The sequence below is a fragment of the Lathyrus oleraceus genome, chromosome 1, assembly GCF_024323335.1.
Source record: "Lathyrus oleraceus cultivar Zhongwan6 chromosome 1, CAAS_Psat_ZW6_1.0, whole genome shotgun sequence".
In the NCBI taxonomy this organism is placed as follows: domain Eukaryota; kingdom Viridiplantae; phylum Streptophyta; class Magnoliopsida; order Fabales; family Fabaceae; genus Lathyrus; species Lathyrus oleraceus.
The window spans coordinates 458,193,920-458,207,828 of NC_066579.1; the positions used below are offsets into that span (position 1 = coordinate 458,193,920).

At 32.6% G+C, this 13,909-nt stretch overlaps 1 protein-coding gene across 1 annotated transcript; it reads right to left on the minus strand.

Annotated features, from left to right (window-relative positions):
* Positions 1–9,182: 9,182 nt before the first annotated feature.
* Positions 9,183–10,151, minus strand: LOC127085027 (vacuolar iron transporter homolog 4). Its single transcript, XM_051025579.1, has one exon. It carries the CDS (start codon positions 9,932–9,934, stop codon positions 9,296–9,298), a length of 639 nt encoding a protein of 212 aa, XP_050881536.1. The 5' UTR covers positions 9,935–10,151; the 3' UTR covers positions 9,183–9,295.
* Between the last annotated feature and the right edge of the window lie 3,758 nt (positions 10,152–13,909).

The following is a 13,909-nucleotide window of genomic DNA, read 5'->3' on the forward strand; positions in this document are numbered from 1 at the left end:
CGAGTTCGGTTCGTGAGCTTAGCTTGGTGATAAAAGTTCTCAATTAGTTTGAGATTATATTTGTGGTAAAATCTCTTGGTTGAAAGGTCTTCGTAGTTAAAACACTATGCTTGATTGAGAAGTTAGCCATTGTAAAACTCGAATCCTTTTGTAAGGAGGTTTGTGGGAAAATTATGTCAAAATCTCACATCATAGTGAAAACTCTCAAGAAGGAATTCTTGGGAGAGAAGTAGTTCACTTTATTAGACCAAACCTCTATAAATCTCTAGTTTTTTTCTCCATTTCTTTAACTTTTTACTTTTTAGTTATTTATTTCCGCTACATATCCATCTATCAGAGTTTCTGTTTTTTTGTTGCTTTTATCTTGTTTGTTTTAAAACTTATTTTGAACTGTAATTTGTAAAAATATTTTTATTTGAAAATGGTTTTCAAACCCACGCAATTCACCCCTTCTCTTGTGTTTGAGGCCACTTGTCTAACAAGAAGATGAGAAAGAAAATGCAACTAATGCTCGAACTACCTGAGGATGCTTCTAAGTACCGTTGCTTAGATGACAAGATTCTACCTGAGGTAAATGTGTTGTTTACTTTTGTAGATAATATAAAAAATCTTGATATGATCTATGTGCTTAATAAATGAAGGGCATCTCTTACTCGTATGTTGTATTGGAGACAGTCCTCTGAGCTATTGTCAGGGAGATCGTGTCAACTAAGGGTTATGTGGAGGTGCACCAAGATAAGGTTGTGGTGGAAGAAAAGGCCAGGAGAAGTGTGAGCCTGAGAATAAAAGGCTTGGGGTCGAAGGGTTGACGTAGGGAAGAAAATTAATATGAAAAGGAAACTTGTTATCCACGAAATAAGAATCTTTACTCTAAAATCTTGGAAAAGGATCAGTCCCTTAAAGAGCTTGGTGTTGCGAAGAAATCTTTAAAGCATATTTCTGACAAGCAAGTTACTTATGTGAAGGATGTTGAGAATCATAGTTCTCATGTTTCTTTGAAAGATAAGGTGACTAAGCTTGAGAATCTTGCTACAAACGTCATGACTCAATTGGGGAGAATGGTATCCTTGAGAAAACATCAGGAAATTCTAGTTGACATTGAGAATTCCCTTGTTGAGGTTAATGAAGCTCTTAACTAGGCTAAAAAATCTTTAGAAGATAAGAAAAATGGTATTGATAAATCTGAAGAAGCTCTTTAGAATGAGAAAAGGACTCTGGAAGAAACCCAAGATTTGTTAAGAGTGGCGGGAATTGAGAAGGCGAAGATGGGAAACTAATGGTCAATTGTATTAGATGTCAACCATACTTATCTACAATCTTATTTTGAGAATGCCTTGGCGCGTGTGGAGATTTTCCATCCCAAAATTAAAATCTAGATTCATAAAGAAAAGAAATTCAGTCTCAACAAAAGCAACAACACACAAAAAATACAAATCTAAATCTATAAACAATAATGAAAAGAGGGGATTTATGAATCAAAAATGTATATTTGAAGGTTAGGAAAATAAGATACATAAGAATCTTATCACGTCTCTTTTACATTTTTGTACTCGTTAGAATTCTAACAATGTCTTCAACTTTTGTTTTTGATTTCTGTTCATGTCAATCTAAAAGAAAAAAACTACTACGAAAGAAAACAAAGTTGAAATTGAGGGAGATATTGGTGTTGGTTAGAAAAAGGTTGATAGTTTTGCATCAAAATGAAATTCAATAAAATAGATGTTTGATAAGTTTCTAGTTCTTCCTTAATTTTAGATCTAATGTGTGATATTTTGAATTTGTTTGTGTTTTAAATTTTAAAAAGACGAAATTCTAGGTTTAGATTTTTTGTTGTTGTTATGGGTTAAAAAAATTGATTAGATGAATATGATAAACATTACATAAAGTTTATTTTGAAGATGATAAAGATTGTTGGATGATGTGTCGTTAAGTTAGCTTAAGTTGTAGTTTTGCAATGACATCTTATTGCAAGGGTATGAGTTTGATTTTGCAACATTCCACTTATCCACTTTTAAGGGGTGGAATTTGGGCTATTAGACTTTGTTGGAAGTTTAGTTTGATGATGATAAAGATTTTGGAAGTTTAATTTGATGTTGAAAGATGATATTTGTTGGAAGTTTAATTTGATAATGTTGTTGATGATGATAAAGATTGTTGAAAGTTTAATTAGATGATAATGAATATTTTAGGAATTTTAATTAAAATGATGAACAGGAGATGGAGGGATGAATGAAGTAGTTCAATTAGTATATGTAAATTGGTGGTATATGGTTCAATTCCTAAAAACAGTCTTTATTTATATTATCTATTAATGTAAATAGGTTGTTAATATTTATAAATAAATAATATTTTTAATTAAATGAACATGAGGCCGAGTCAATAAAACAGAAATATTAAATATTATTAAATCGGAATAAAAATTGTCATATCATAAGTCATCTAAGAGGAAAAAAAAACCCACCTATAATGCAAAATTATCAAAACTTAAATTTTTTTTAAAGAAAAAACTAATAAAAATGTCCACTTTGATTAGCCGTGTATTTAAAAGATTAAAAAATAATATTTATTAAATGAAAAAAAAAACAAAATAACACAAATAATTAAATTAAAGGATCACAAGTTTAACTAAGCCAATTATCTATTATAAACTTAATTTTTAATTTGATTTTGATGTTTTTGAAAATATGATATAGTTTTTGTAAGCTATTTAAACAACTAATCTTATTAACGTCTTTAAATAAATAAGTTAATATATTTTAAATAAATTAACAAGTTAATAGAAATATAATCATAATAAATTTTATTTTGAAATCTAGCAACTGTAGAATCTTATTTTATATAACATCTCATTACAATTCTATTAATTTTACAATAATAAATTTAAATATATTAAAAATTAATCCAGATTAAAATATTTGAATTAATAAAAAAGTTAGTAAATATATATTCTCAAAAATAATAAAAAATTTAATTTAATAATAAAAAATATTAGTTATATTTACTTAATGGGTTGTAGATTTTTTTTTAAAAAAGGTTAGTTTTATTTATACAGCCAAATGCCCAAACAAAGAGATATTAGGCACCAAGCCTAATAAACACACCAAACAATCCAAACTGAAGACGCGTTTAAGATCTATCGGACAAGAGTCAAACCAGACACAAATCATATTATTACTCAAAATCAGCTTAGCTAAAAAGTCGTCGCACTGATTAGCTTTTCTAAAAATGTGCTTAAATTCCACTTCTTTTAAAAAGGTGAAGGCGATGAAGGATATGTATAGTCAAAGTTGCTCTTTATTGATGAGGCGGCTATATAGCATTCAGAGCGGAAACAACAGAAGAATATCAATTTGAACCAAAACCTTCTTAAATCTTCTCATCCAAGTTAGCTCTAAACTTGTAAGAACACCCCAAAATTCAGCCGTGGTACTATTACAAACACCAATATGCTTATGAAAGCCTCCAAGCCAATTTCCTTGACTGTCCCGAAAAATACCCCCACATTTGGCAATAAAACCGCTTTGAGGCAAACCCATCCCAAAGGTGACAAACACCAATGAATAACCGTCAGAATCTTAGGGAATGACTGCAGATTAGAGGACAAAGCCTTGCTGGAATGATAAAGAGAGGAATCTTTGCACACTTCATGAACCAGATTATTGGGCAAGACTAGTGGCGGAGCCAGATAAAAAAATTTGGGATGACCGCTAACGTAAAATAAAGATTATAAATAAAATGTAAATAGTATTTTAAATAAAACATTAAAGTTAAAATAAATACAAAGTTAATTACTAAAAATTTAAATTACATGACTTAAAACTACCTTAAAGTAATGGTTTACGCGTTCCGAGTGACTTGAAATCGTCAATAATTGACTCCGAACTAATGCTTGCACTAATCTCCCTTTCAATATATACTGTCATGCTATCTCCAAGAAACTCATCATCCATCTTGTTTCTCAACTTAGTCTTAATAATTTTCATTGCTGAAAAAGACCTCTCAGTTGTGGCCATAGAAATGGGAAGAGTCATGATAAGACGAAGTAGTCTATCAATCAAGAAGTAAGTTTCAGCCTGTCCAGATGCAACCAAACATGAACATAGTTCTTGAATAGTTGATAAATTATTCAAGTTTGATGCTTGAGGAGCAACAAATAGAAAATATTGGAGTTGAAATTGCAAATTATTCTTCTCTTGATCACTAAAATCCATATGATAATATTTTTCAACTAAAGAACAAATAGTATCAACGCTAAAAGCTTTATATCCATCCTTAGGAGATAAAGAACAAGAAAGAGTTAACAAATCCATTGCCTGCTCACTGAATCTGCTATTCAACTCTTGTAACTGTTTGTCAATGGTAGTGAAAAAGATTTCAACTTTAAAGTAATGTTGAATTGTGACTTGATTCTCTTCAAGACGGGAGCATCCAAATCTTGTTGTTGAATGAACATTATTAAGATCAGGAATCTCAATAACATGCTTTTCACAAAAAGATACCACTTAAACAATATATCCTAACCATTTTCTCTCAAACCTTGAATAAGATGTTTTGTTGAACGAACCAAGTTCATAGCATTAACTACATCTTGATTTTTTTTGTAAGGCTTGACAAAGCATATCTGTTATTCCCATGATTTCTTTCATCAAGTGCAAAATAAATATAAAATCAAATGCCTTCAAGTAATTGTAACAACTATCTGCATCCCCACATGTAGCATAACTCCCTCTATCTTTTGCAATTTTTTTAAAAACTAAACAAGTTGCTTCATATATGTTTATCAAGCTAGAAATTGAATCGTAATGTGATCCCCAACGAGTATCTCCAACTCGTTTCAATGTACCAACTTGATTTGCACCTTTACCAGTTACAATCTCATCAATCTCTAACAAATAAGCAATTTCTTCTAATTGGACAACTTGTAACTCATCATGACGCTTTGTAGAAGAACAAACAACATTCACAACAAAGATCAGCTTCTCAAAAAATTTATGAACAGGTTTGACTTCTCTTGATGATGTAACTAATGCAAGTTGCAATCGATGAGCAAAACAATGAACATAGTATGCATAAGGACAATCCTTCATAAAGAGGGCTTGTAAACCATTCCATTCTCCTCTCATATTGCTAGCACCATCATACCCTTGGCTACGAATGTTAGAAACATCAAGGTTATATCGAGAAAGTATATCACATATTGCTTCCTTAAGAGTTAAAGATGTGGTGTCTTTAACATGTGCCACATCAAAAAATCTCTATTGTATTAAACCAACTTTATCAACAAATCTTAATACAAGAGCCATTTGTTCCTTTTTTGACTCATCACGAGCTTCATCAACAATGATACAAAATTTGGAATCACCAATTTCCTCATGAATACTCTTTTTCACCCTACTAGAAAGAATTTGCAAGAGCTCTTTTTGAATTTGATGTGAAGTATACTTGCAATTTTGTGGAGCATTTTCCAACACAACTTTTGCAACTTCATCATTGTAGGATGCTTGTAGTGTTAACCAACGAACAATGTCAATTGAAGTCTTGAGTCGTAACCGGTTATTCATTCTTTGACTTGAACTTTGCACTTGAATAACATTTCTAATATGACCATCTTGATTCAACAAGTCTTGACAAGCTTTCATTGCATTGTTGTGTGGTGAGCAAGGATCCTTCCCTATGTGTTTAAGAAAGGAATAATGTTTTCCATTCCTAACTTTCTTCCAATTTCTAAAACCTATAGAAATAAAGACAAGTGATCTGGGACGTCCACTTAGTTTTTTGCTAAAAAGGTAACATGGTAAGCAATATGCGGCATCTTCAGATGGTGAATATTCTAACCATGATGGAAATATGCTAAACCAAGTATGTTGAAACCTCCTCGGATGATCCTCGTTACCGGACAAAAGATAGTTTTCTAAATGAATTTGATATGGACCCCATTTTAGATAAGCTATTCGTATTGCATCCACTTGATTTTGTGGATATTGCCAAATCGGAGGACGCTTTCCAGGATCGCGTTCCAAAGAATTTTCAAAACCATGATGCTCTTCAATTGTTGGATTCTCAAGAACTGTTTCAGATTCGGATGTCGGGATTATAATTTCTTCATCTCTCTCTTCTCTTTCAATTTCACATGCTTTCCTTTTGAAAAAAGAATCAATTTTCCTATTATTCATCTTTACTCTTCCTATAATATCATATCAAATCCAAAAATCAATTTAGAGAACATAAAAATTAAAAGAGAAAAAAATTAATAAACTTAATTAATAAACTTTAATCCGTTTTCAAATACCGGTAACTTCACTATTAGAAATTAGCAGCAACAATGATTAAATAAACCTTATTACAGTGTATAACTATATTTGTAAATTACAGTGTTATGAATTGGCTTAATAAACCTCATATAGATTATTTTAACACATCAAGAAAGAAGAATCCTAAAAATCTCAAAAACACAAATCAAGCAATCACTTTAATTTGTTACTTTTTATAAAATAAGAATGAATAAAGTTTTTTACCTGTTAGATGCCGATCACTTTAATCTGTTCCGATTCCGGTAGCAAACCCATATGAGAAAGAAAGGAAAGGTAGGAGCTTTTTACCTTATCTGTATTTTAACCTAACTTTGAATGAAAAAGAAAAAATAAAAATTAATTTAAATTTAAAATAAGGATGTTTTAGTAATTTAATATATATGAATTAAAAAAAATAAAAAGTTGAGGGGTGGCCATGGCCTTCCCACGTCCCCCATCAGTTCCGCCACTGGGCAAAACAAAGTTCAGATCATGCATGGTTTTATTCCACCAATACCAAAGAAGGTGGCACCCAAAAGCCCGTATAACAGACCAATTGTCAGTCGTATGAGGAAGAAAATGGGAGAGATTGATATCAATCCAGTCATGCAGGGTAGAAAAGAAAATTTTCTCCTTAAAGTTGTGACTGACCAAATGATTCCAAAAGGATTTAGGCAAAGAACAATCATGCATGAAGTGGAGAATAATTTCAGGGTGAGGACCAATAATATCACAAAAATGGTTCCTCAGTTGAAGACGACTGAGATAATCATTAGTAACAAGACCTTGATGACTTATTTTCCAGATGAAGTTACGTATCCGCTCAGGGACATGTAACTTCCAGATATGTTTCCATCGAGAAAAATAGTCAACATCCGAGTTTTGATTTAAAATGCCATACATGCTGGAGATTGAGAATATCTCGGATTTGGAGCCACTCCAAAGGCAAGAATCAGGCATCAGACCAGAGACAAAAGGAGGAGGGATAACACTGATTTTGTCTAAAATTTGCTATGGGAAGAGACTACGAAGTAAAAACCAGTTTCAGTTACCTGAACTATCCAGAAGGTCTGAAACATGATGAAGCTGCAAGTTGAAATTGAGAGGTTGGCAGACATAATCTTTAAGGTGCAACCATGGCCTACTTCCTAGTAGGCCAACTCATCAAGCTTCGGGTGAAGATCCATTATCGACTTCCATATACAAGAATCAGAGGGTTTATCAATTAAATCACCAGATTCAAGGTACCTAGCAGTATATTTACTCTTCATCAATCTACTCCAAAGCAAGTGGTCTTTAGTTTTCAGATTCCATCCCAATTTATCAAGACAAGCTTTATTCATAATAGTCAAATTACGTAGACCAAGACCACCATTGATCTTATCTCTGTTAATTATACCTCAACGGATAGTGTAAAAATGCTTCTTCTCATTTGAATCACCCCAAATAAAGGACCTTTGACATTGAGGAATATTGTTAATGCAATCTCTAGGGAGAGGAACAGACATTGATGAATCTTTTTTAAAATATTTTTGCACATTTGTTTCGAATAGATAGATCAATCTAACTCAAACCAACCAGTTGTTTTTTTGTTTGGTTTTATTGAGAATGTATCAAGTGTGAGTAGTATGAACAATAGTCTCACATTGATTGTAAATGTGGAGACTTGAGCATTTATAAGTGAGAGAACTCACCCACCTATTACCTTAAGGTTTTGGATGAATATGTGGTGTGTCTCTTACAAAGGTTCTGCTCCAAAAGAAAAATTCCCACAATGTTCAATGCTCCCTAGTGAAAAATTCCCCTAACAAATGGTATCACGAGCCTTTGGTTTCAGAAAGGGACCAGGTTACTTGTATCGAAAGTCAACGGCGCAGTAGTCCCAAGGTTGTAAATGTGGAGACTTGAACATTTATAAGTGAGAGAACCCACCCACCTATTACCTTAAGATTTTGGGTGAATATGTCGTGTGTCTTTCACAAAGGTTCTGCTCCAAAAGAAAAAGTCTCACAATGTTCAATGCTCCCTAGTGAAAAACCCTCCCAACAGATTTGGCTCGGGCTTTATCGTAAATATGTGCAAATCCAATCCAATTCATATATTTTTGATCAGTTTGAACATCAAATTCTTTCAAAATTGAACCAAACCGACCCGCGAACACCCATATCATATCTACTTGACAAAAATGGCCAAATTAACCCAACAGAAATTCGGGATTTCCAAACCCTATAATCTTGGATTTGCAAACATCAACTCACTTGACCATCCTATAGGTCCATTCTCTTATTATATATGTCATTATCACTTCTTTTTTAATCTTTGATTTGTTGGAGAATAAAAATTGCACTATTGCAATATTTAAGAAATTAAAAGTGTTATCAAATCTTAATTATGTAAAATATAAAATATAAAATATTAATAACAATTAAAGATTTTAAATAAAAAGAAATATCTTTTAAAAAATTAATTATTTTTATTTCTAATATATTAAATACACACATTAAAAAAAACTTATTCTTTTAACTCTTAAAGAGTGTCTTAGAAACACCCAGCATTTTCTAGTAAATTAATCCATACAGTCAAAAAGAGAGATATGAAATCACATAAAAGTTTAAATTTATTGTAAGACAACCCATTTTTATAAAAGGTTAAGATTAAAAATGTATATAAATCTTATGGGCATTTGCTTTCATAGACTAAAAATATCTTTAACTCTAAAATTTATTTCCTTCTAATCAATTCATAAAAATGACTAACTTTATAAATCTTGATTGAATCAACGGCAAACTCTCTTCTAGACATGTATATCATGAAATTTCATGTAAGCACTCTTCAATACCTTGTTTTATATAATATATATACATAACAAAGACATAAGTTTAGATATAAATATATAACAAAGACAAAAGATGTGCATATATCAAACTAATCTTATATAACAAGAATTAAAGATGTGTGGAATAATTAAAGTCTAAAAAGAGAGAAAGTAAAGTTGATGAAAATGATCAAACTCCAACATGGTTTACAAGCTTAGTTAAACCAAAAGTAAGAGACATAGCAAGCCATCCACCAATCAAAACCCTAAAAGAAGACTTAACCAAAGGTGCTTTCCCAAGAAAACCACTCAACAATCCAAAACCAAACAAAGCAACACTCACAACACCAACCACAACTCCCAACCTAACCTTATAGTCTTTCACAAAGGCCGCGCCGAGCAGCGGCACCAACGCGCCGACCGCAAACGCGACGGCGGAAGCGAAAGCAGCGTAATAAGGGTTAGGTAATTTATCTTTCTGAGAAGTGTTTCCTTGTCTTTTCATTTGAGAAAACTCAATATCATATTGTGAATAAACAGAAACAAATTCACCAATTGCCATGCTGCATGCACCAGCAACAAGACCAACAATTCCTGTTAGAATCATTGTCTTAACATCTTTGTTAACAGCTCCAATACCCATCATTAAGGAGGCTGTTGAGAGTAAACCATCATTAGCACCTAATACAGCTGCTCTAAGCCATTGTGCTCTTTGAGTATAATCTTTTTCATCAGTTTGTTCTTCTTGTCCATTCTTTTCAACATCCATGTTGTATACTTTTGATTCACTACGAGGTAATGAAGTTGCATGGTGTTGAATTTCAGCCATAGATAGATCTAATAAATATTGGATATTGGTGTGTAAGTGTGTAAGTGTGGAAGACACACGCCATGGGATAAAGGTATTTATAGAATTAAGATAGTGGGTGACACGCGTAAAACATGATATAAACTTTTATTTAGAATCTAATGCGTTCATACTTTACCGACTATTATAGATCGTGTCTTTCTTTTCAAATATTGTATCAAATTATTTTTGGAATCTATTTACACCTAAGCATAGATAACTTATTAGCCCAAATTTGCAACTAGTTAAATCTAGAATGAAGTGAGTGACTCATCACTTGAAGTGATTACTAAGATCATCACAGATATTTCAGAAATGTTAGACTCTATTAAGACCTAGTAGAAGAAGATAATTTCATTGTTTTGTCGTATTCTTTTAATTGTAGCACCATTATAAGTGAAACTGTTATTGTGACCGTTGGATAATTTGTATTTGTAAATTGAGAGATATAAAAAAGAATAAATAGCAATTGACTGAGAAGTATAATTGAAATGGAATTGAGATATATTAGAAATATGTCTTACATCTTTTATATATAGATTCATTCTACTAACTAATTAGCTAATTTCTAGTTAATAATAACCGAGTAATCACATGCATAATTAGTAGAAACCACATGTATAACTATAGGTAATCAGATATTAAACTAGTAGTAACGATATGCATACATATAAGTAATCACATGTATAATTTTCATTAGCCACACATGTAATTATCAGTAACCACGTGTATAAGTTTTAGTAACCACGCGTGTAACTATTAGCAACCACATGTATAATTAATTTTTAACTTTTGAAAACTAAATTACATATTTAATACCCTTTCTAATTCAGATTTTTTTAGTTTTTTATTCTCATTAATCCTAATAGGCCTTCCATTCTTGCTTGCTTCAAGGATTTTTAACATGTCAGTCAATTGCAATTCACTCTTGCAATACTCAGTTCTCAACCTCTCTTTACTAACTTGATCCATAAGAAAATGATACCTCTTTTTTATGTGCTTACTCCTACCATGATTCATAGGATGGTTTTCCAAATCAATTGCTAACTGATTGTCCACTAGCAACTTGACTTTCTCACAATTGCTCACATTCAACTCCTCAAGCAACGTCTCAAACTAAAGTGTTTGACATGCAGCATATGAGGTTGCAACATACTTTATCTTACATGAAGACAAGGCCATAATTCCTTGCTTCTTTGAACTCCATGGGATTGGTTTTAATCCAAGCATGAAGAATTGAAGAACTAACCAGTTGTGCTCTTTCTATCATCTTGATCACCACTCCAATTTGAATCTGAACAACCATAGACATTGCCTTTCATTCTTATCTTTTGTTGATTTGGCATGATTACTCCACTAGCAATTGTACCTCTAATTTACCTTAGGATCCTCTTTGCTACAAGTAGTTGACATCGCATTGGTTTCTCCATTAATCTACTAATCAATCTCATACTATGACAAATATAAGGCATTGTATTGCAAAGATACCTCAATGAGCCAATGATTTTCTTGTACAAAGTGATATACGCGAGTTCATCATCTGACTCCTTCTTGGATTTGATGTTGGTCGTTATAGGTGTGTTTGCAAGATTGCAATTGCTCATCTTGAAATTTTTCAATATGTTTTCTACATATTTCTTCTGATGCAAGAAAACTCATGCCTTGTGTTCATAATTTCCATTCGTAGAAAGTAGGCCAAATTTTCTAAGTCTGGAATCTCAAACTCATTCTTCATGCATGCCTTGAACTTTTTCAATTCATCTTCATTAGAACTTGCGACCGATAGATCATTCGCATAGAGACATAAGATGAATCAGTCTTGTTCACTTGAGCCTTTAACATAAACTCGATGTTTTAATGTGAACTCGTCGAAACCTAGCTTGATCAAGAATCCATAAATCCCCTTGTTCCACGCCTTAGGTGTTTGCTCCAATACATACAGAGTTTTTCTCCACCTATTCACCATATTCTCTTGCCCTTTCACTTCAAAACCAGGTGGTTGCTTCACATTAACTTCTTCTTCTATGGGTCCTTTGAGGAAGGCTAACTTTACATTGATTTGGTGCATCTTTCAACATCTATATGCTTCAATGGCTATAATTAGTCTTATGGTTTTAAGTATAGAAACGGGTGCGCAGACTTCATTAGAATCAATTTCAGTCTTCTGAAAAATGCCTTTTCCACCAATCTTGCCTTATACTTGGCAATTTCATCATTTGCCTTCAAATTCAGCTTTTAAATCCACCTGACATATATTTCCTTTTTACTTGAATAGTTAACTAGGTCCTTAGTTTTGTTCTTTTCAAAGGCCTTTATCTCTTAATTCATTGCACCTTGCCTATTCTCATATTTCATGGGTTGAAGATGATATATTGGCTCTGCTTCAGCCACCATAGCTTCTTCAATTAGGTTACCATTTTCTCTTATGCCTTAATCTTGAAACCTTTCATAATCATTCAGTCTAACTGGTTGAGTTATGGATCTTGATGATCTTCTCACCTCCTGAGGTTGTGCAGGTTCAGTCTCAGCTTCCATTACTTGTTCATCATCCTGAATAGTGATTCTAATATGACTTAAATATTCACCTTTCTACATTGAGTTGAGCCAGCTCCATCCTTTACTTTCATCGAATTACACATCCCTACCAAGCACCACCACTTTGTTCTCAATTGGTGAGAACAACTTGTAGGGATCTATAGAATGGTAGTTAACTAAAAGCTTGGCTTGATCTTTATCATCAAGCTTCCTTTTGAGTTTCTCAGGTACATGTTTGTACCACAATGACCCAAAAATATTAACATGTCCAACACTTGGTTTCAAACCATACCAAGCTTCATAAGGAGTCTTATTGTGCAAGTTATTTGTTGGACATCTATTGATGATGTAGATAGAGGTTGAGGTATCCTCCCCCCAAAAATGGTTTGGCATTTGTTTTTCCTTGAGCATGTTTCTTGCCATGTTCAAGATACTTATATTTTTTTCTCTCGGCATTGCCATTATGTTGAAGTATGTATGGTACTAAAACTTCATGCTCAATCCCTTCCTTTTTACAAATTGAGAAAAATAAGTTAAGGTGTACTCACCATGACCATTAGTTCTCAACCTTTTGATTTCACATTCAACTTATTTCTTAGCCAGTGACTTGAATCTCTTAAAATTGGTGAACATCTCACCTTTCTTATCCAATGGATAAATCTGCATATATATAGTGAATTCATCTATGTAGGTTAAGAAGTAGCAGTTACCTCCTAGTAACTTCACTTCAAAGGGGTAACACACATCTGAGTGAACTATCTCTATTTATGATATGATTTCATTGACAAGTCATGTTTAAATGACCTTCTATCATATTTGGCAATGCAACACTTCTCACATAGGTGCTTTAGCATCGTGATATTTAGAGGACCATACACCATCTTTTTCATATGATTGTTGCACCATGTGTCAAGGTATCAAACATTGATTTTGTCTTAAGCCAATTGTGCATCAGCCATCAAAATGACCTCTTATGAGTCATTACTTCCAGCATGACCAAATTGTACTACATGTAACACCCTACTTCCCGACTCAACAAATAAGTAATTAAAACAAGTATATCACAATTAATCACCAAGTAGAAAGCTACTCGCGCACTCAAAAACCATTTCGAACCACATAATTTAAAAAATTTAACCATTTGATAAGCAGTGGAATTACAAAAACACTTGGCATAAAAGCCTTAACAATGATATTAGTTTGAAAAATGGTTCATCATGAAATGAAATCAAAATAAAAGATACGCAACATAAACAAATAAAGAATAACTCGTTCCCCTCATGTTACGTATCAGAGTGACTCCACTATATATTTAAACGACAAGCAACTAAAGAGGCACAACATCGTCCTCAAATCTCAAGCTCCTACTCACGTACATGATTATTTGTACTCTGGAGGAGCACATATGCAACAACACAAAAA

Coding starts and splice junctions, on each gene's coding strand:
- LOC127085027 (XM_051025579.1), bottom strand. CDS start 9,934: ATGGCTGAAATTCAACACCATGCAACTTCATTACCTCGTAGTGAATCA.